Source organism: Cuculus canorus, chromosome 2 (assembly GCF_017976375.1).
Source record: "Cuculus canorus isolate bCucCan1 chromosome 2, bCucCan1.pri, whole genome shotgun sequence".
In the NCBI taxonomy this organism is placed as follows: domain Eukaryota; kingdom Metazoa; phylum Chordata; class Aves; order Cuculiformes; family Cuculidae; genus Cuculus; species Cuculus canorus.
Window position 1 is genome coordinate 65,416,749 of NC_071402.1, and position 22,272 is coordinate 65,439,020.

At 39.2% G+C, this 22,272-nt stretch overlaps 1 protein-coding gene across 2 annotated transcripts in view; it reads right to left on the reverse strand.

The window, feature by feature from the left end:
- The window catches only part of CTNNAL1 (catenin alpha like 1), a 56,395-nt gene that overhangs the window by 13,468 nt on the left and 20,655 nt on the right, over positions 1 to 22,272 (reverse strand). For both annotated transcript variants that reach the window (XM_009562911.2, XM_054058068.1), the window contains exons 3-10: positions 17,961 to 18,148; positions 15,141 to 15,260; positions 12,872 to 12,961; positions 12,459 to 12,629; positions 8,335 to 8,535; positions 5,408 to 5,494; positions 1,935 to 2,093; positions 260 to 352 (exon numbers count right to left, since the gene is read on the reverse strand). In XM_009562911.2, the coding sequence (XP_009561206.2) occupies positions 260 to 352; positions 1,935 to 2,093; positions 5,408 to 5,494; positions 8,335 to 8,535; positions 12,459 to 12,629; positions 12,872 to 12,961; positions 15,141 to 15,260; positions 17,961 to 18,148 (1,109 nt within the window). The remainder of the gene's footprint in view (positions 1 to 259; positions 353 to 1,934; positions 2,094 to 5,407; positions 5,495 to 8,334; positions 8,536 to 12,458; positions 12,630 to 12,871; positions 12,962 to 15,140; positions 15,261 to 17,960; positions 18,149 to 22,272) is intronic.

A 22,272-nucleotide genomic window follows, 5' to 3' on the forward strand; every position in this document is an offset into this window, starting at 1 on the left:
TGTACACAAAATCAAATACCTTCAACAAGCAAAATGCAAAATTCCACTGCTACTATTCAGTCTTTGCGGTGCATTCATCTGACATTTGCAGGTTTGATGATCTTCCTTGTGCATTCTTTTAGCCACCATCCAACATTCAAGTCTAACTCTTTCTTAGAACTGCTTTGAACAGTTCAATATTAGGTCTCCAAAAAATTCATACAAGTCATGTATTTTGATTGAGGACAAGAAGAAATGACCAGATAAAAGCTATACATACCTGTGGGCCAGTAACCTGAAAAGTATCTTCTGCATGTATGCAAGTAATCTCGAGGGGCTCGGTTCCAGAAACATGCCTCAACAAGCGACACATCTGATTTTTTTTTAATAAAAATATGCTTTTGTTAGTAGTGAGGAAAGGTGCACATGCATAGACACATACAAACAAAAAGTTATTGACAGAAACTTATTTGGGACCACACAAGGAGCATTTACAACAAAAGAGGGCTAAATCCTGACTTTGAATGTGTAGAAAATCACCAGGAGAAAGTAAAGTCTTAATAAATAAAGTAAATCAACAATAATTTCACATACTTATGACTGAATAACCCGTAAAGTAATCAGACACCTAAAGAACTTAGAAAAATTGTTGCACAAAACTTCACAAAACCAGGCTTACTCAGCAATCAGCAATCGTGTGCAAAGTGTAGGTTTTCATCATTCAGGAAACAGAATTATCTTTGAGCAAGTCAGCATCACATTAATTTAGGGAAGAAATACTGTTTCCTTTCATAGTAAGAAACACGTAGTAACTTTTATTTTATTTTTTGTAATAAGATTAAGAGTGAACTTTGGGCTGAGGAGTAACAATAATGCTTTCAGATCAAAAGGAGAATTTATAAGACTGAGACAGCACATATGAGACTAACTGCACTATCCATCATCAAAAATGCTGTAAGACCTCAAACACAAACACTGTTAAACCTCATAGTTATGCCTGAAAAAAGTCAGTATCTCACTGGAACGCTAATTAGTCACAAAAGAAGGAGACATTGCAGTCAAAAATTAGAAATCCAAAGCATTCATTTGTCAGTCCCAGAAGTTCAAGCGTGTTGCTTCTGCACTTTTGTACTTCTTGGATGAATCCTCAAACCCCATATGATATCAGATTATTTCAGAAATTAATGAGTATTAGATGCCACGCAAGCACAGCTGGAGGCATCACCATGTTCCAGATCGAAGTGATGCACCTTTGTATGTCTCTGACTGGCAGTTTCTTCTGCTCATCTCTCAGATCAGAAAGCAACAAGGTACATGTGGCAGATATCCCCTCCACAGGCCCTCCTAAGAGCCATCACCTCTCGGTAGTCTTGGAAATTCTATTTGTTCACTTACGTGTGAATACTACTATATGAAACCATGAGTGTATTAGTACATGAAACACTGCTTTTCATGAAAGGGAACCCATTTTCAGTGGCCCTCTGCCGAGTGACAAAAGCCACACAAGATCTTCGAAACAGCCAAGTTCAGTGGATTAAGAAACATATCCTTACATTCCTAGCGTTCTTAAAATGGGTCTTTGCATTGAGCTGTTGCTGGATGCCAACTACTTGAAAGAAAAAGCATATAATCTCTACATGGATCTAGAAATCTTTTTTTTAATGACTATTTTAGCCCCACTACGTACATACAGATAAAACGGAGTTAAACTATGAGTTTGAGTCTAGATCCAGGAGGAGAATTGGGTAACACTGTACATCCCTTCTACAACAACTGTATGCCACAGTGACTCCTCTGGCTCAGACCATTCCAATAACAATACAGAATTCAACACTATAATAGGAAAATAAAATAAAATAAAAATTATAAAAAACCCCAAAGCCTTCCTAAAGAATAATAATCTGGCCACTCATGTTCTAAGTGCCTTATAAAAATGAAAGCAACCATGAACTCACCTCAACAAGTTGTTCTTTCTGCTCTGATAGCTTGCAAGTATATTCTGCTACAGCTTCAAGATTTCCTTCTACTCCTGTGATTTTTAATGCTTTGAGAACCATATGATCGTTATGGTATTTTAATAGATCTGCTGCCAGAGATGTTGCTGCACTGTGGACCTTGAGTAGCATTAAAAGAAAAAGAGAAAAACCTTAGAAATAAAAAAAATGCATCCAGTACCAAATAAATAAAATCAAATAAACTTAAAAGACCGATCAATTTTTCCAAGAGGCAGAAAATTTACTGCTATGAAAGCTCATACACAGCCTGCATATTATCTGGGCTGTTAATTCTTCAATTACTATTCAAAGTACAATAATAAAATCTACTGCATTCAAAGGAAAAAAAAACCACCCACAACCAAATATGAAGAGAAACAAAAGAGCAGCTGGGTAAAATGAGGACATGGTGTTAACACACTGTTGCTTTCTGATAATGTTACAGCTGGGAAAAAAGCCAGTTACATGAATTTGAGGGGCATCAAGCTGACCATAAGCATTGCACTACGGCTGTTCTTCTCATGAAGACAACACATTAACAGAATCAGACTGAAGCCACACAGCATCTGAGTTTATAATGTATTAGAAATCAAGTTCTTATGAATAAACTGTACTCTCAGTGATGCAAAGAAAAGCTTAACTAGGTCAGCTTGTGACACAGCCTTAGAAAAGCAAAAAGCACCTTTTCTGCTAGGAAACCGAAGCCAGAGATGGGTCGTGGAGGTCTGCACCACTCCAAACAAGGAAAAGCTTCCCCTTGAAACATATCCCTAACTCCAGACATACTTTCTGATCCAGTGATCTGCTGAAATTGTGCTGTAAAGAACTCTGCTTGACAAAAGCTATCAGCCACAGCTGCATCTAGTTCTAGTGACTAGACATAGCAAATTTATGTACACCGTTTTAAAAACACAGGCAAAACCAAAATAGCAACCTGTTTTACAACTAGCAGAGCATTCCTATGTTCTACCTTCCTCATGCTCCCAGGACTGTTACGAGTCTTCTAATATCAGACTCGCTTTGCTTGACAGCACTGAACATACAAACTTGGCAGTTCAAGAAGAAAAGTTATATTTCAAGATCTTATGAATGCAATGAGCTTGAAATTGTGATACTGGCAGGTCTTGACTCTGTAGGGAAGAGACTGTTTACAACATACGTTTTCTTTTCCCCCACTGGATTCTACCTATTTTTCTCCCTCTCCCCTGGCAGCATTTCTTGTGCAGATGAGAATTAAAGGTTGTTTTGAGGTGTTTTTTTGCTTTTGTTTCTTATTTCATGCAAGAAACCTCAATTGTTGCCCCAAAACCTGCTGCTACTGCTTTTTGAAAGAAAGAAAAAGAAGCTCTAATGGCCTGTTATAAAGTATTTATATTTAGTGGCTTGCTGCTTGCAAGCCACTAAAAATTAGAACAAACCACTAATCTCCGAAATGAAGTCAGCTCTCTGCAAGGCTTGCAATGTTAAGAGTAGGAACTGGCAATTCTCACATATATAGGCTGTACAGAGATTTCCTTTTCATTTGAGAGTCTTTTCATACTGATCTAAACCCGAAATTTACTTCTACTTAACACTGTCTCTGATCAGCCGCAAGAAAATAATTGCAAGGAGGAACAAACCTCTTGTTTCTTCCTTTAAACAAGGTTGTCTTGCATTCTCAGCTACCCAACCTCTCAAACACACTTAAGAGTCACAATACCTAAATTTCACCAGAGAGACTGGTTGCTGACTGAGGCACTACAGCACCATAAGTCAGAAAGACAAGACGGTTCTTCTCAGCCATGTATAGAAACATGGCTACTCTAGGATCAATCCAATGATTACATTGAGAATAAGGGATGTGACAAAATACTCCTAAGTTTGCTTTACTAATGAGTAAAATAATCCTGTAGCATTAATCCTGTCCATTTTAAAGAAACTCTTACTAAGCAACCATTCATACTCCACAGGTCGCCAAAGTAAGTCGTACAGAATGTCAGATTTATTAGTTCAGAAATCCACACCCACTCAGTTTGCTCCAGTTTCTAAACCATTATGTTTTCACCTGCATCGCTTTTAATATGGAGCTACATCACAGGGCACAGGTGACCCACAATTTTGTATTTTATGCTGCTTCTGTTAGCTGGTTTACAGAAAGTAGTTTTCTATCATTGTCATCTGACAAAATTCTTTAACCCAGGCATTGCAGATGTGTAGTTTTTGTTGTGTGACACTTCCATAACTAGAAACCGTGGGCAGCACAATATGCTAAGATTTACGTTTACAGAGCTGCAAGAAAATATAAGACATTAATGATTTCTCCCACATACTATATTCCAGCCACCTCTGGCTTTATGATCTATGTAATTACATCGTCTCATACTATTTTGACTGGGAACCTTTCCTCCACATTCAGCACATGGGAGTAATGTTACTCAAGAAGGATGTTCTTAAACTAGCTTTTCACTCCAGAAAAGCTCTGCTACTGACTTCCAAAGAAAAAGCTATTAATCAAAAAGCACAAATTATGTATTCTCCATTTTCTGGCAGCCCAACACAGTGCCTGACAGCAGAAATGCAAAGCACTTAAACTGCAACTGACATAGATTCAAAGCACTGTTTGAATCTTCAGGACAGCTGCGAGATTTATAATCCAGAACTGCACTGCTCTGTAGACCAGTACTGAAACCCTCTGTCCTTAGTCTTAATTTCTCCATCTGTTAAAAGGAACAATAATGCAAAGCAGTTGAAAAGATATTGGAATGCTTAGCAAATATTTCAGAAACTGCCAGAAACCAGTAATTCTGTATTTGGCTCAAATGTCTGGAACAGGCAAGACATGAATACCATCCATTAATAGAGGGGGGAAGGCCCCTGATCAGCAAGTACAGTCCATCCCATATACCAAATCAGGCAGGTACCTTTTATGTACATGTAAGATGCCACCCAGCATGCTTGCATTCAGGAAAAGAATGATTTAAAACAAGCCCATACACAGCTGCCAACTACCTAAGAAAAATACCTGAGCAGAAGGTGTAAACACATTTCTGCTACAGAAATCAAAGCACAGGCTAAGAACAAATGGGAAATGTAATTTATTCATTTAAGCACACACTAGCAAGAAGAATTTCAAACAGTGATGCATGCATCAGCAAGTAAAGTTGTCTTTCCACTTCATATAATGGTTGTGTACATAGTACTTACTTCCAAACACCTCTTTTTGAATTGTTGAAGAAGTTAGTGAAAAGCTTATTTATCCAACAGATTTTCTAATCAGTTCTAAGACACAGAAGATGACTGTATATTGGCTCCATGACGTAATTCTGTTTTAGCTACTCTTGTCTATAAAATGGTATTAGCCTCTTTGGGTATAGGATCATCTTTTACAGCTCCACATCAAACAAAAAAGAAATTCAAGCTTTTATTCAGTTTATACTTGCTTAAACTAGACTTACCTCTCTTTTAAGTTCATTCACACACTGGCATGTTTTTAAAATGGCTACTTCCAAGTCTTCCATGAGATCCTTTGTCTTCTGGTTTTGCTAAAGCCAAAGAAAGCAAACGACAAAGCATTACACAAAAACCCCAGCAAATCCCACCTTTGCATCAGGTGTCATTACTTCCAGTCGCTTTAGAAGACAGCCTTTTCTTTCTAAACATAATGCTTTCATTTGCACATCCTGTGTATATTCTACTTTAAAATTCTTGTATAGAAATATGTATAACCAAGTTAAATCTAAAAATAATAGTGAGGCAAGCTAATTGACTGTTTCTGTTCAACAGGAATTTATTTCTAGACATCACTAAGCTTTTTTTCAGGAAAAGGGTTTCTTTAAGCTTTACAATTCCCAAAGATCTTCTGTTTAAACATCCTAAAGTAGAGAAACAGTTCGGGGCATTTTTAATTTTTTTTAAACATAAACACACTTTTAAAATAAAGTGGCACCTAAAATGTTATTCTAAATGTTCTATATTGAATTACAAAAAAGTTACTTAAAGCATCCTTGTAAAGCTCTATATCATTGTCTTATTTAAACGAGTACAGCAGCTAACAACATTTTGTTCAGGTAGCTTCAAGACAGAGCTCCCACTTCTGTAAATAGTACCTATGTATGGAACACCCCAAATGTCCAGGGACATACACTGAGAAAAGAGTTAAGTAGCAGTGGTTTTGCATTTCCCTCTAAAATACATTGGAAAGAATTATCCTGGGTGGGACCATTAACATGGCCAAAGCTGCACAAAAATCAGCCCCTCAAGAATCTAAATTAACATAAACATACATGGTCAAAATGTGTGTGTAGATATGCACACCCTCCATTTTATTTAAAGGAAAAAACCTCCAATCAAGATAATTCTCTAAGGTATTCTTATCTGTTCCAAGCCTCAAAACGACCTGTCCCTCAAATTTAATGCTTTCCATTAAGTAATTTGTGTAAAAGTGCAGCATCACAAAATCACTTTTAACACAAGCAGCGTACTGTTTTACACTTCCTAGAGTGACCTTTTTTTCTTAATTATTTAACGTTCATATTTTCACTTCTTCTTTGCGCCTCCTTTTTTTTTTTTTAAAGTGAAGGAATTGAATAGCCAAAGTTATTGGAAAATCTAGAATAGGGCAGTAGCTTGTGATCTTATGAGCTTTAAAATACACACAGAGGAAGGATTTCAGAAACATTTAAAAGTCAATCAATGGCATCAGATTAATCTGTTGAGCCTCAGCTAGTTTTCATTAACATACAAGGGTGCAAACATAAGCAAATCAGTGATGACTTATGTTTACAAGACACTTCCGTTTTAAAATACACTCTTCACTAAAGACTCACAGTTACTCTGCTTGCTAAAAGGAAGGATCGTGAGTGGAAAGGGAAATAAAAGCTCTATATATCCTCTGTTCATGTATTCTCAAGGTATGATATTTTTTTGTTGTTGTTAAATCAACAATCCCACTTAAATTACAGTAAGGCCCTCAGAAAATACTTCCCCTTTGATAAAGCTGCTAGGCTGAAACTAAAAACATGCCTTGGTTGAGCTCAAGCTATTTTATTTGCCCACTGTCTTCAGTCACAGCTAGGCCGGGTTATTTATCAATGAAAATACTTATTGCATGAGCACACATGCACCCCCAAGTATTTTCACAGATCACATACACGCATATCCTTGTACTAGGCTCTCATTTCTATCATTTGAAATGTAGTATGAAATTACCTAAAGGTGATCAGTTTCCAACAGTAACAGAGCCTAGAAATACACAACTGTACTAGTTTTGGCTTGGACAGAATCAATTTTCTTCATAGCATCTGGTACGTTGCTGTTTTGGATTTGTAACAAAATCAGTACTGATAACACGGTTGTGCATTAGCTGTTGCTGAGCAGTACTCACACAGCTGCCCATCAGGGCTAACCACCAACACCAAGGTAAACACAGTTTTAGTTCCTTATAGTAATGAGATTCTATGTGATTATTATTCTGTATATATCTTCTCCGTAATAACAACAGTCTATATTATCTCTAAGACTTATATGCTCTTTAAACTGCGCTACTGCACTAAGAACACCTGACTGCAGCAGCAGTTCAAAGAGACAAAAAGGAACAAAAATGCTTTCTCATAAGTAATACACTCAGTTAAGTATCTTATACCAGTGCACATCTGCCATATTTCAGTGTTGATAAGATCTTGTGCTATGCGTTTCCCCAGGAACGAGACTGAAAGCAAGTCAGCATCAGAAACAGAAATTGCATTTTCCATCTCTGCTTTTCTTCCACCTTTTGTATATATCATCTCAAAGAACAAGATAAGAAAAACGACAGCGGGAGGCTTAATGTACTACTTCTCTCTAAGGAAAACTATAATCATTTAAATCTTGTAAAAAGGACCAACAAAAATTCCTTGTAAGTCTTAGTGTCTCTTTTCTCTGTCCTCATTCCACAAGATTATAAACCCAGTCATTTATTTCCCTTTTCAATAGTTAAGTGTTTTCAGTATTCTGTTTAATACAAGAAACAGAAAGCATGGTCAGTACCATGGGATCAAGACAACTGAAGCCTCTCAACTACGCAACCAAAAGATATGACTGTTTAAGACAGCAATGACACTCTCATTTGCCTTCTTGTTTCCACTTACAACTTCATTAAAATTAGACTACCATCTCAAATAGCCTAATTTAGCCACCAAAGAATCAATGAAGCTCTACCACTAGGGCAGGGGGAAGACAGAACATATTGAAGCTGCAGAAGCTCAGAACAAACTCTGGCTTCCTCAATCAGCTCTGACTGTGAGGAATACACACAGTTCTCTCTTCCTAGACCAGAAGAAGCACTGCATTAAAATTTCTTTCCAAAGTAGAGGTGAAAAGATTTACTTTGCTAAAAAGCTCTTACAGCTTGCATCCACACTGAAACCAGCTGCTCTAGTTCCATTTTAGCCTGTTTAGTCAGCTCCAAAATGTGTTCTCTGTGCTCATGACTGGTATAGGCAGAGTCTGTGAAGTCCTCCGTATGTTCCAAGATAACTTCCAGCATTGTCGAAAGGTTCTCTTTTGAGAGAAAGCAAAGATTCTCACGAAGACTCTCCACCTTATTCTGAAAAAAAGAAGCACACCAGTCCCTTGAGAATTTATTGATTATATAGTGATGATGCAAATGCAGAGAGCTGCTGCATCATTTTACATTTTATTTTTCTCCTCAGTGCTTTTTATTATTATTATTCACTTATTTTCAAATAAATCCAACAATTTTCTTGTATCCAGACATCCAGTTTAGATTTGGAATATTTTTTTTTAATTTATTAATATCATCAGCAAATTACTGGCCACTTATCAGAAGTAAAAGCAAATACGTTACTGTTCTACTGCTGTCAATAAAAAGTTTTCAAGTTCAGTAAATTTCAGAAATTAATTGCATATTCAGATTATGCTTGATCTTTCCACATCTATATAATCTGTTTTGGGTATTTTTGTAAAAATTTACATGTAGCAAATCAAATACCTTGAGGCACTTCGCAAAAATTTCAACTAAATTCTAAAGGCAGGGGGACTAAGTCAATAACAATAATAATAAAAATCAAAGTGACAGACTCCAAAGAAATAAGACATGGTTGTTCATTAACTGTTCTCAACTCAGTATGAAATTTACATAAGTCCTTGTCAGGAAATACAGACTGAGCTACAAGATAGGATTTGAATTCATAACATTTCCTTTGAATGACAGTTTGCTCTTTTACATGTTCGGATGAATGTTTTTCCACGAAGTTTTAAAAATACTGTGAATTACCAAGCAAGAATTCTTCATCAGTAACTACCACCAGTACATCACCACAGAGCAAGTGGGGGCGATTCCACCTGGGTACAGTAAGGATGAAACTGGCACTGTGGCATTAGTTATTCCAAGGACCGGTCAACTGGGAATGAACTCTATTCCCTTTATAAGGGCTGAAGGTTTTTGCCAGTCCAGCTGAAGTGCATTTACACCAATGCACTTCGCATGGGCAATAAGAAGGAGGAGTTGGAAGCTGTTGTAGGGCAAAGTGACTACGATGTCATTGCCATCACAGAAACGTGGTGGGATGACTCATATAACTGGAATGCAGCTATTGGGGAGTATAAACTCTTCAGGCGGGACAGGAAGGGTAGTAGAGGACGCTGGGTAGCCCTCTATGTTAGAGAGTGCTTTGATAACCTTGAGCTCAATTACGATTACTGTAAGGAAGGGACTGAGTGCTTATGGGTTAAAATCAGAGGAGCCCACAAGAAGGCAGACATTGTGATGGGAGTCTGTTATAGACCACCCAGCCAAGAAGAAGCAGCTGATGAGCTCTTCTATAAACAGCTGGGGATAGTCTCTAGATCTCTACCTCTTGTCCTCATGGGAGACTTCAATCTTCCACATATCTCCTGGAAGTACAATACAGCAGTCTAGGAGGTTCCTAGTGTGAGGCAACTTCCTCACACAACTGGTGAGCGAGCCGACAAGGGAGGGTGCCCTCCTGGACCTGTTGTTTGTCAACAGAGAAGGCCTTGTGGGAGATTTGATGGTTGGAGGACGCCTGGGACTAAGCAATCATGAGATGATAGGGTTTTCGGTTCTAGGTGAGATGAAGAAGGGAATTAAGCAAAACAGTCACATTAAACTTCCAGAGGGCAGACTCTGAACTGTTCAGAAGGCTGGTTGGCAAAGTCCCATGGGAGACAGTTCTTAAGGGCAAGGGAGCCCACGAGGGTTGGGCACTCTTCAAAAATGAAATCCTAGCAGCTCAGGAGCAAGCCATCCCCATGTCCCGGAAAAGGAGCCGGCGGGGGAAAAAAACAGCTTGGTTGAGTAGGCATCAAAAAGAAGAGGAACGTCTATGAGGTTTGGAAGAAGGGATAGGTGTCTTGGGTGGACTACAGGGAGGAAGTGAGATCGTGCAGGGAAAAAATCAGGAGGGCTAAGGCCCAACTAGAAATCAAACTGGCTAAATCTGTGAAAGATAATAAAAAATCTTTCCATAAATACATTAACAATAAAAGCAGGACTAGGGAGAATATTCAGTGCCTATTGGATGCAGAAGGAACAACAGTGACAGCGGATGAGGACAAGGCTGAGGTAACTTAATGCCTTCTTTGCCTCAGTCTTTAATAGCAAGGAAAGTTGTTCCCTCTGTGTACAAACCCAGGAGTTAGAGAAGCAGAATGAGGCTCCCATGACCCAAGAGGAGGCGGTTAGAGACTTGCTTGCCCAGCTAGACACTCACAAGTCTATGGGGCCGGACGGGATCCACCCAAGAGCATTGAAGGAGCTGGCGAATGTCCTTTCCAAACCCCTTTCCATCATCTTCCAGCGGTCCTGGCTGACTGGGGAAGTTCCACTGGACTGGAGGCTGGCTGATGTTGTGCCCATCTACAAGAAGGGTTGCAGGGAGGATCCAGGGAACTACAGGCCTGTCAGTCTGACCTCAGTGACGGGGAAAGTCATGGAATGGGTGATCTTGAGTGCTATCATGAAACACATGCAAGAGAACCGGGTGATCAGGCCCAGTCAACACGGGTTCATGAAAGGTAGATCTTGCCAAACTAATCTGATTGCCTTCTATGACAAAGTGACTCGACTACTGGATGAGGGAAAGGCTGTGGATGTAGTCTTCTTGGACTTCAGTAAAGCCTTTGACAGTTTCTCACAGCATTCGGCTTCAGAAACTGTCAGCCTCTGGCCTGGACAGGCGCACACTCTCCTGGGTTGAAAACTGGTTGGATGGCCGGGCCCAGAGAGTGGTGGTAAATGGAGTTAACTCCAGCTGGAGGCCAGTCACAAGTTGGGTTCCCCATGGCTCAGTACTGGGTCCAGCTCTGTTCAATGTCTTTATCAATGACCTGGATGAAGGCATTGAGTGCACCCTCAGCAAGTTTGCGGATGACACTAAGCTGGGTGGAAGCGTGGATCTGCTGGAGGGTAGGGAGACTCTGCAAAGGGATCTGAACAGGCTGGACTGCTGGGCCGAGGCCAATGGCATGAGGTTCAACAAGGCCAAATGCCGGGTCCTGCACTTGGGGCACAACAACCCTATGCAGTGCTACAGACTGGGGGAAGAGTGGCTGGAAAGCTGCACGGAAGAGAAGGACCTGGGGGTGCTGGTTGACAGCCGACTGAACATGAGCCAGCAGTGTGCCCAGGTGGCCAAGAAGGCCAATGGCATCTTGGCTTGTATCAGAAATGGTCTGACCAGTAGGTCCAGGGAGGTGATCCTCCCTCTGTACTCAGCACTGGTGAGACTGCACCTCGAATACTGTGTTCAGTTCTGGGCCCCTCACCACAAGAAGGATGTTGAGGCTCTGGAGCGTGTCCAGAGAAGAGCAACGAAGCTGGTGAGGGGGCTGGAGAACAAGTCTTACAAGGAGCAGCTGAGAGAGCTGGGGTTGTTTAGCCTGGAGAAGAGGAGGCTGAGGGGAGACCTTATTGCTCTCTACAACTACCTGAAAGGAGGTTGTGGAGAGGAGGGAGCTGGGCTCTTCTCCCAAATGACAGGGAACAGGACAAGGGAGAATGGCCTCAAGCTGCACCAGGGGAGGTTCAGACTGGATATCAGGAAAAAATTTTTCACAGGAAGGGTCACCGGGCACTGGCAGAGGCTGCCCAGGGAGGTGGTTGAGAGGGAGTGTTAAGAATGGTTGGACTCGATGATCCAGTGGGTCCTTTCCAACCCAGTGACTCTGTGATTCTATGATTCTACTTTAATGAAGTTCTGATCGGTTTACTGATACTTAACTTTCTTCAACATTCAAGGCATCATCTCTAGAAAACAGATTTCTGAATGCATTCTGATTCAGGAGGAAGTGGCAAGTATCAGAAGGTGTATTTTGGCAGCAACAGGGAAATTATAATCACGTATTGTCCGACTAACATTTTGGGGCAGTTATTTAAGTTAACACTGCTGAAAAGATGCAGCTCTGACATTTGGAACTTCTTTTTAAAAATTCTAGTTTTGAGGCAATATATTAGGCTGGCAAGAACAATACTATTTCTACTCTTACCTTGAATTCTTTGATGGCAGAATATATGCTGATGGGAGCCATTTCGTTTTCTCCATTTGGTCTAGAATCAGTTACAATTTCTATTACCTGTTCCAAAGCTAATCTCATCCGATGGAAAACTCCATCTTTATTTATACGAGCAGATTCACAGTCTGGATGCCTCAGACAGGTCTTTTTAAAGAAAGAAAAGTTAAAGAAAGAAGTTAAGTATTATGAAAAAGTACATAGCAAAATTAATGCTTCCTGCTAAGGCACACTGAAAGAATGTGTTAGAGTACAATAAATTCTTCCTGTTTAAACTAATATTGTGTTATTCACAACAGAAAGGTTTTCTTCTACTTATTCTTTACTGTTATACACTTCTTCAGCAAGAATTTTGAAGTGGGACTGAGAAAGAACGCATACTCACTCACCTTCGAAGCAGTTAGAAGCATCATGGTGCACTTCTCCAGAATAGCCCTAGATGCTGCCATTCTAGCCTTTTTCTTCTCATCCTTTAAATCCTATACACCAAAAGAAAAAATGACCTGAATATTACACAGTATCTAAAATGTTAACTGCTTGTGAGACTGGAAAAAGGAAACTCTCTTGCAGACGGATGAGTTGTGAGAAAGCTGCTTTATGTCTGACAACTGCTATTTTCAGCCTAACTCATGATCTAGAACTTGCTTTTCAGACAGATTTTATTTTATGCATTTATTCTTGGCTCTATTCAATTCAGATTTCAGAGACAGAAGACCTCAGAGATACAGAGCGCGTTATGTAAATATAGCAAAATTACTGACAGTTTATCATACAGCATTATTCATAAAACAGGAAAGTGAAGGTAAAAAAACACCTGACTAAAAAAAAATTGTCTGAAATAGAGGGGAGGGTAAGGCAGAGATAGAGAATGACAGCTTTTCATTGTACTGCAGTGAAAGAAATGTAAAATAAATCTTTTGTTGACTTGAGTGTTATATTTACTACATACCAGTAATAAAAGTTTTAACAGACTAAGAAAAGCAATTCCTCTGTAGAAACGCACTGAGTACAGAAACTTTTCAAGAACTCTCCAGGGACAGAGACACCCCTGCAAAACTGAAATATATCCTCTGAAAAGTTTGTCAAAAGGGAAGAATTTAGAGTCCAAATTGGGGACGGGTCTGGGAGGGAGAAAAGAGGGCAAGATGTGAATCCCTTAACATGTACGAGGGTCTAACCAAAGGAAGAACTTAAAAAGCTAAAACTAAGATCTCAACGCTAGCAATGATAGCTGAGTGCTATTCAAAAACAGGCAACTGAATGGGACCAGCTGAAAAGGGAAAGGTTTATAGGATAGAATTAATGCTTATTTACTCTATATTAGCAAAAAAACGACAGGTAAAACAAAGCAGCAGCCTGTTTTGACATCTTCTTCTTTAGCAACTAAAGAAAATAATTAAAATCAAAATCACCACACTAAAAAAAAAAAAAAAACCCAAATGAGCTCATTTTTGAAACTCTGATATTATGTCCTGATAAATCTGACCACAGTCAGGAGTTTGTTACACCAGGGATGTTTCCTTTCAATAAAACCAACCATGCTACATAGTAGCCTAAAAACTGTAGAGTGAGCATATTGCCAAAGTCCTGACACAAATGAAAAAGTATTAATGAAACACTCTTTCCAAAAGTCAACATCAAAAACGAAAATCAATTGCAAAGAATATCGTTACTACTAACACACCCTTCTCCTTCCAAGAACAACTGCTATGAATATTTCTGGGTAAAAGAGAGTTCATTTCCAAGCAGGTATTTCCTTTAATTATATGCAGATTTTCCAGAACTGATTCTTTGATACTGAACATACATAGTAGACTCAGAACACATCAATAGCAAAAGAAGTGTGGTATGGGCTTTTAGCGAAGTTCTCCAATGTTCTATCTTAAGGATGCTGCACTGCAACACAAAAAACTACCTCTATATCCACAAGGTTGGCCAACTGTTCATACAAATTGAATTCTGATTTTTGCTGGATATTAGGGGGGCACTTTATATCGATATCACACCATGGTCCAATTCTGAATAGAGGATTTGATTGCCAAGGGAAAGCAGATAGAGCTCACAGCAGAAGCCTTAAGCTTCAGGAAACCTCCTCTACATGTGGAAGTAGGAGTAAAAAGCTTCCTTTGTGAAAAAAAGGCTTTGAAAGAATAGCTGCATGAGAAAAGCAAAAATCCATTACCCCAACATAAGAAGGTTTTGAGCTAAATCTAGAAAAAATATTTCATAATGATAATTAAAAATATCACGCTCTAAAGACTTAATATTTGGAATTTTCTAAAATAATTACTTTGTTTCAAATCCCTTCACTATGTGCAAAAATCAAATGTTTCTGTCAAGTAATAACAGACAAATTCACTACTACAGTAATATGCTAGAAAAGTCAGAGCTAAAAAGACAGAGACTGAAGCCAAAGGACATCTCGAATAACAGGCACCCAGGATCAAACAATGCAGTGATATTTCTCAAGCTGAGCCTTAAAATGAAAAGATGTCCTTTGGGTGGAGCAAGGAGAATAAGTTAGGTTTCAGAGATAGGACGAGAGCAAATGTTTTGGTTTATAGCAGTTAATCACCCCAGAAGAAACCAAATCTTCCAGTGAATCAGATGAAAAATGACACCTTACACCATCTCTCACGGCTTTTTATTAATACTTACATTTTGCCGATCTCCAGTTAAATGGGCAAACTCCACCATCTCATTTCCAAAGTGGCTGAATATTTGTACAAACTCTTGGAAACTACTGACTTTTTCTAGTTGTTCCATTGTTGCAAGAACCTGGAAGACAAGGGAAAATACTGTAGATGATCAAGATGTTAAACAGAAAATACTATCACTAAACTAGGAGTATTATTTGCAAGCACTTCTAAATTGTGTTGTTTAAAATGTGTATATTTCGTTACTATTTCAGCATTAATAATTCAACAGCTGGTAAACAATTCTAAACTAATAATGATGCTTCATTCAAAATACATAATTTTTGTCAACCCACAAAAAAACATTTTCCCAAGGCTGGATACAAGGACTTGAACGAAGTTGCACAAAGATAAGATGCGAAAATGACTGGAAGAAGCAGAGAACCATAGGACTGGGAAAGCAAGGATGTAGGAAAGGGAATATGGAGAAAGGAGAAAATATACAAGTTAAGAATGGACAAAAAATAATAGTAATTACGCTCAATCATTCTTAGTTTAAGCAAATTTAGTACTTAGAGAGTATGGCCTTGGTTGGATGCAACTCTGATACAGTTATCCTAGAGCAAGAGTTTCTGTCACGACAATTCTCTTGTCAAATAAAAATTTTGGTGAAAGCACACGTATTTCCATTACTGCTAACAATTCTAGACATGCCGGGCAAAGCTGACATTCCAAGATACTATGTATTTGGAGAAACAGTATAGACAGCTCTGAATTTGTCTAAAACTTACTCAAGACGCTGCTAAAATGCAAAATACTTGTGATGTCTTGATAACTTTTCTTTTTAAACTGTCTTCAGCACGAAACAGATAGCAATTAAAATGCACATTTTAAAATACAAGTTTAAAAATATATATCAAAAAAGGCTTTAAGTTCCTATCAATTTCTAAATTAGAATGTAGCATTATGCAGGTACTGCTGCACTACGAATGTCACCTTTCAAATTGCAGTCGTAGGCTGACATCACTTCAGGGCACATCCATACTTTGATCCAATCTGCATAGTGCAGCAACATTCCCACTATCTGTCACTTTCCTATTCATTGTTCTGGCACCCCTAATCTGACTGATGACAGTAATTTTAACATTCAGTCTCCAAGCTGAAAATGCAGCTGAGATCTTCTGGAACAGTGACCCGCTCCACAATGCCAGCATCTGCTCCTCTTCACAGCGCTGATGATCCTGTTCCTGCCTTTTCATCCTCTACACCAGATTATATTACAGTGCCACCGGGTATTTGTGTGCACTTCTTAAATCCCTGCCCACATCATCCATCTACGAGATCATTTCTTACAGGATGAACTGCTTTGCTGATAACATCACTGAGCTTGACTTTGCTTTGCTGTCCACCACACCACTGTCTGACACTTTTCAGGAGTGTACTCTATAAATATCAGAGTATGCCTGTATACGACACCACCATTTATTTAATTTGGTCCTAGAATTGTCATTTGCTTTGCTGGTACAATAAACAGAAGGTGACATTCTCAACCTCATGTAGACTATGTGTAAAATGAGAATGTAGTAAAACCCAAAAGATCACGAAGACCAGGGTGACTATGGCAATCAGAGTCAGACACGCTTGCTCTGGAAAATCAGACTGCATTTTAAACACCTTCAAAATTTAATCCTGCATCTATGCTTACTGTATTCATATCACTGTATAAATGACAATAGTTTCATATGTATTTAAACAATACCCTACCGCTGAAAGGCCTTATGCTTTCACGATGCAAACACATGTACAGTTGCTGTGTAGCCTAAATCTGTGTTAATACTAATCACTTTTGGAAAGAGAAATTATTTCACATCACCGCATGTCTGCAGACAAGGGCAGAAGAAAAGCTCATGGATGGCAGCAACGGGTATTAAATGCATCGTTCCAGTTTCCAGTGCAAGAAAAGACCAAAGCTGCAAGTAACTTCAGCAAATTAATACTGATAAAACCATTGCCACCTTTTCCCACGACTGGGAGAAGAGCACTAAGACAGCAAACGAGCGCTGCTAAGTCAAGCTAGACTGAAGCAGGTATTATAGTAGCTTTTGAATCCTGTGTCTTGGATCTCTGCAAAACAGAGACCAGCATGTCTAGAAAGCAAACTGGAACAAAGGAAGAGAGAGAGCACCAGGATTTTTATTTTAGCACATTGGGAGGGCAGGGACAGAAGAAAGAATATTATACAGTCCAGACAGTGCAGCACATGTAATTACACTTGAGGGTTAATTGGCCTTCATGCACTATTTAAATCAACTAGGCAGTTTCAAGCTAAGTTTCAAGACATAAGTTAATCTGCACAAAAAGCTTCTAATCTGTAAAACTCACTTCACTAGCACAGACTCTTACCAGCATTCCTCAGAGCTTTTTGCCTTAGACATACTCATAATGCTCTCCTTGTCTTGATCTTGACAGTACAAATATCCTGTCCTTAGCAAGTAGATGCTTTTATTGGCCATTTTACTGACAGACACACTTTCCACCTCGCAGCAAACTTAAAAATTAAAACAAGCAGTAACACAGCGTCTTCTCTGAAATACTACGTCAATAGTGTAATACAGGTCTCATAAAAAGCAGAAAGTCATTGAAATTTGTTATTTAATTATTCCACCTGACTTAAAGTCATCTCTTTTCAGATATCTGGTAAAAGAACATGTTTAAGACATTAAATTTCACTTCTTTATTTTGCACTTCCCCTAGAAACACAATCAAACTTCATTAGGCATCACTCTTTCACGCTGATTGCAGGTATCAGCTAAAAAAACACAAAAAAAGAAGCTCCAAATACCTTGTTTCTGGAAGTTATAATTTGCTTAATGACAATTCTGTCTGCTAACACCAACACCTTTGTGACAGAAGAAAGCAACAATCTTGCAGCTTTTACCACACCGGTTTTGTCTGTAAAGATTGTTATATGGCTATCAGATTCAGGATGATCCAAGTTTGCCACATCTGTAAGCTGAGCAATTGTTTCACCTAGAAGGAAAAAAGAAATAGCTAACATTTCACACTTATAAAAAAGATACTGGACTATTAAGTGTTCTTAACTCTTATCTGTAGGGTATAAAAGAATTTCAGAGTTACCTACAATTCTTTTATTTCAATTCACTTCCTCCTACTGGCTGTTGGTGGCACCCTCTCCATATTTAAATTCGAACTGTTATTCAGTACTGTCTCATTCTTCCATCTGTAACATACACTAATTATCATACAGTAGTGTAGATATATTTGAGAAGGAGGGGGTGGAACTGCAGAGGGAGAAAACATTCATGGGAGGTATTTTTACAATTTTAATAGCAAAAGTGAAATCAGTGTCGACACTTGCAGCATCAACCAGCTGAAGGAGTGGGATGCAGCAAGGAAGGAAGAACCACAATATCCCCTCCACTTTCCAAATTTAAGTTAGTATTCCCACAATTTATGGATTTCCTATTCCTGTGGAAGTCTTCAGGCATGAAGGGTAAAGAGATTCCAAACAATAACTTTGTAACTTCTAGGACTGAGGCATTACAATGAGACTATTGCGCTTCATGTTCAGAGGAGGACCAAAAAGTATTGTTGTCACAGAGAGGAGAGAAAAGAAGGCAAAGCGGCACTGATTTTCAGCTCATAAGCATCTTTTTATTCAGCTAGCATTTAATCTGATAATAGTTGAATAGGACTATTTGATTACTTATTTCTTATGCGGTTAAAAAAAAATAAAATCCAGTGTAGTCAATGGACTTCCTCGCTTGAGAAAAATCACAGGCTCCTATCCAATTAAATCTTCTGGAGTACTCAAGATAATAGTGCAATACAGGAAAGGCACAGAGAAGTTTCCTACTCCATAAGCCCACAACGACTGCTGGAACCCTGAACTAGGGCGAGCTCCAAGACGTACTTTTTGTTGGCATGCAAGACAAGATGATCAGCTCACAACCAACCTGCAAACCATCCTTGAAGATAAAATATAGGATATTTGATCAAGCTCCCTGTGACTCATATTCAAAACCTCAACTAAGATAATTCACCTAAGCAGAAAAGATGCTTTACAAGCCTGAAAAAGCCAGAGGTCCCACATGAAGAACCTCAGGGTGCATTATTCATCCGGCAACACCGCACACAAACACTATGGAACAAGGAAGGCCTGACAGTCCTTCGAACCACAGCACTCCATGCTTCGTAGTGTTTATATATAATTTCTCTCATCTGACAACTGTAATCCCTCAATATCCTAAGTTGCCTGAATAGGTATTGCACTGCGGCAAGGAACTTCCAGTATTTTTGCTAGGATCAGGCCAGGTCATAAAAGCCATGCTACAAATAATCAGATGGTCCTTCTAGTAAAAGCATGCGAATAGGATAAACAGAGTACACTCTGAGATGGTGAGTTCCATAGCTGAAGGGCCTGAAAAAGAATAGGCCTAAGAACTTCAAAAGCATAGCTATTATGCAAACAGTGCAGGCAGACAGATACACTAATAGGGAAGCTGTAGGACAAGTCTCCAGTCAGGTGAGATCATTTAACAGCAAAACAGATGGGCCATTGCCTTCTCCACAGCCAAATTCACTTCAGGCCAATCTCTAGTTGGAACTGTTTAATTATGTTAGCAGATAAACCTCAACCTCTTAATTTGACCTCAAAATACATGTGACAACACAAAATGCGGTAAAGATAGAGAACAATTATAATAGATGTAACATGCTTTTGTTAATCAAGGAAGGATGCACAACATCATTATTCCATGCCATGACATGGGATTCACCTTCTTGAAGATGAATTATCAAGTCCATAGGTGAAACTTCTTATCATACAAAGAGTAACAGAACATAGAAAGAGCTGCAACATCTGCCTGTCAAAAGCTCCAGAGAGCCCTGAAAACTTGAGACTTCTGACAACAGAATAAAGGCTTCATTCTCTGCCCACAGATCTGCAAGTACAGGAACAGGGATAGTGCCCTGGGAGTAAGCTATGAGGAGCAAGATCTGTCAGGGTAAAAACGTTCAGCTAGGGACTATTTAAGCCAGTCAGGCATAAGCAAGCGCATGAGACTCATCTGAAAGTGTCAAAGGAGCACTTCAGTGGCACTGTAATTCTGCTATCGTGTTTAAAAGATTGTGACAATTGGGAAAGATTTCCAATGATACAATGGCAACAGTCATATCCATTTTCATGAGGGGTAAAATGAAAAATTCTGGTAATTATGGGCTCGTCTGCTTCAAGTTAGTCTCCAGGAATATTATTAACATCACCTAGGAAGCCCTTCCCCACAGAGTTGAAAAAGGCCATCTGGAAAGCCTTATCAACCTGAATGTCTTCTACGATGAAATGACAGCATCTCTAGAGAACGAAGTAACTGATGCTGTGTATCTCAACTTTAGCAAGGCCTTCGACATTATCTCCCATAACGTTCTTATAGCTAAATCATGAGATATAGACAGTATTAACAGTAAGATGGAGAGAAAATGGACTTGGGCTTGTGGCTGGCAATTGGTGGCACAAAGTTCAACAGGCAGTCAATTACACGTGGTGTCCATCAGGGGCTGATACAAGGCATCAAAATTGTTCCCTGGATGATGGGCCAGCACATTCAGCAAGCGTCTGAACAATATCAAACTGGGGGAATATCTGATATGCTGGTGCACAGACCTGCTAGACAGAGGGAGAGGCTGGAAAGATGGCCTGACAGGAATTTTGTGAAGCCCAACAAAGGCAATAATACCAAGTACTGCATCTGGGCTAGGAAAATGCCACACAACAGTACATGCTGGGATCAGCCATCTACAGAGAAGCTTTGTGAGGAAAAACACGGTGGTCCTGGTGGACAAAGAGCAGAAGGGGAGTCAGCAGTGATGGCCAGCTGCATGCTGGGTTGTTAGTAGGAATGTAACCAGCAGGCTGCAGAAATGATTCTTCCCTTCTGTTTGGCCTTTGTGAGACAACATGTGGAGTATCACATCCAGTTCGGGGCTCCTCAGTACAAGGGAAAACACTGACATAGTGGAGCATGTGACATAAGGGGAGAGGCTGAAAGAAGTGGGTTAGTTTTAAATCAAGAAGAGAAGGCCAACGGCAGAACTTAATGCAGTCTACAACGACCTTCATAATGGGGATGTATAGAAAAGACAGAAATAGACTGATCTTAGAGGTCCACAGTGACAGGAAAAGCAATGGACAAGATATAAGAAGATACTTTTGCCACTGAAAGGGTGGTCAAAGACTCTAAAAGGTGTAAAAGTTGCACAGTCTCCATTCTTGGAGTTAAATGTCTCGTACAACCTAAGTTATTCTGTGATTCTATTTAATCATTTTAAATTTTTAGTTTTCAACCTTCTTAATTTAGTCCTCTGTACCAAAAGGCAATGCAAAAATTGGGAGAGTGCTGTTTATTGCTTCCATTTTACTCTATGTCTTGCTTTAGGGCTATGCAGTCAACTGGCAGAGAACACTGAAAACCATATGAGGCTAAATCATTCTTGATGTGTTTGTTACATTAACCAGTCTTTTCTTGTTTTGGAGAAGAAAAAAAAAAATCACAGATGGGTATCTAAAAATGTGCTGCTTTGAGTTACATTTCACTACTATACTGTGACTGTAAACACTGACACAGTGCAAGACGAATGTTTTGCAAAATGTGCTACCTGACCCTCAGCAGTGTTTTATGATTCTATTTCGAGTCAATCAAATTACAAGGTTTATTACAAAGGAATGATCATAACAAGTCTGAAAAACTTCAGATCACTGATTATATGCTTCACAAGAGACAGAATCAACATCTGTCATCCTTCAAAGTCTCTGCAGGATATGCAGTTGATTTAAAGACTCCCTACTTTTCTTAGAAACTGAGACGCTTAATGTTCTAAATCTTTTAGTGTTGAAATCTGTCTTCTACACCTAACAAAGTGTCCTTTTATTTCTTGAGGCTCCACCTAATTTATCAGCTAAAAAGAAATTCAAAGAGCTCTACAACACCCTCTGTCCTAAAAAGCAAGGGCTTTCTGCTGCCCATGCCATCAGAACATGGGATTCTTGTCTATAATTGGCCAGGAGATTTCACAGCTTTGCTTAGAAACATCAAAATTGTTCAAAATGGCACTCAAGCAACTGTGCTGAGAGGCTG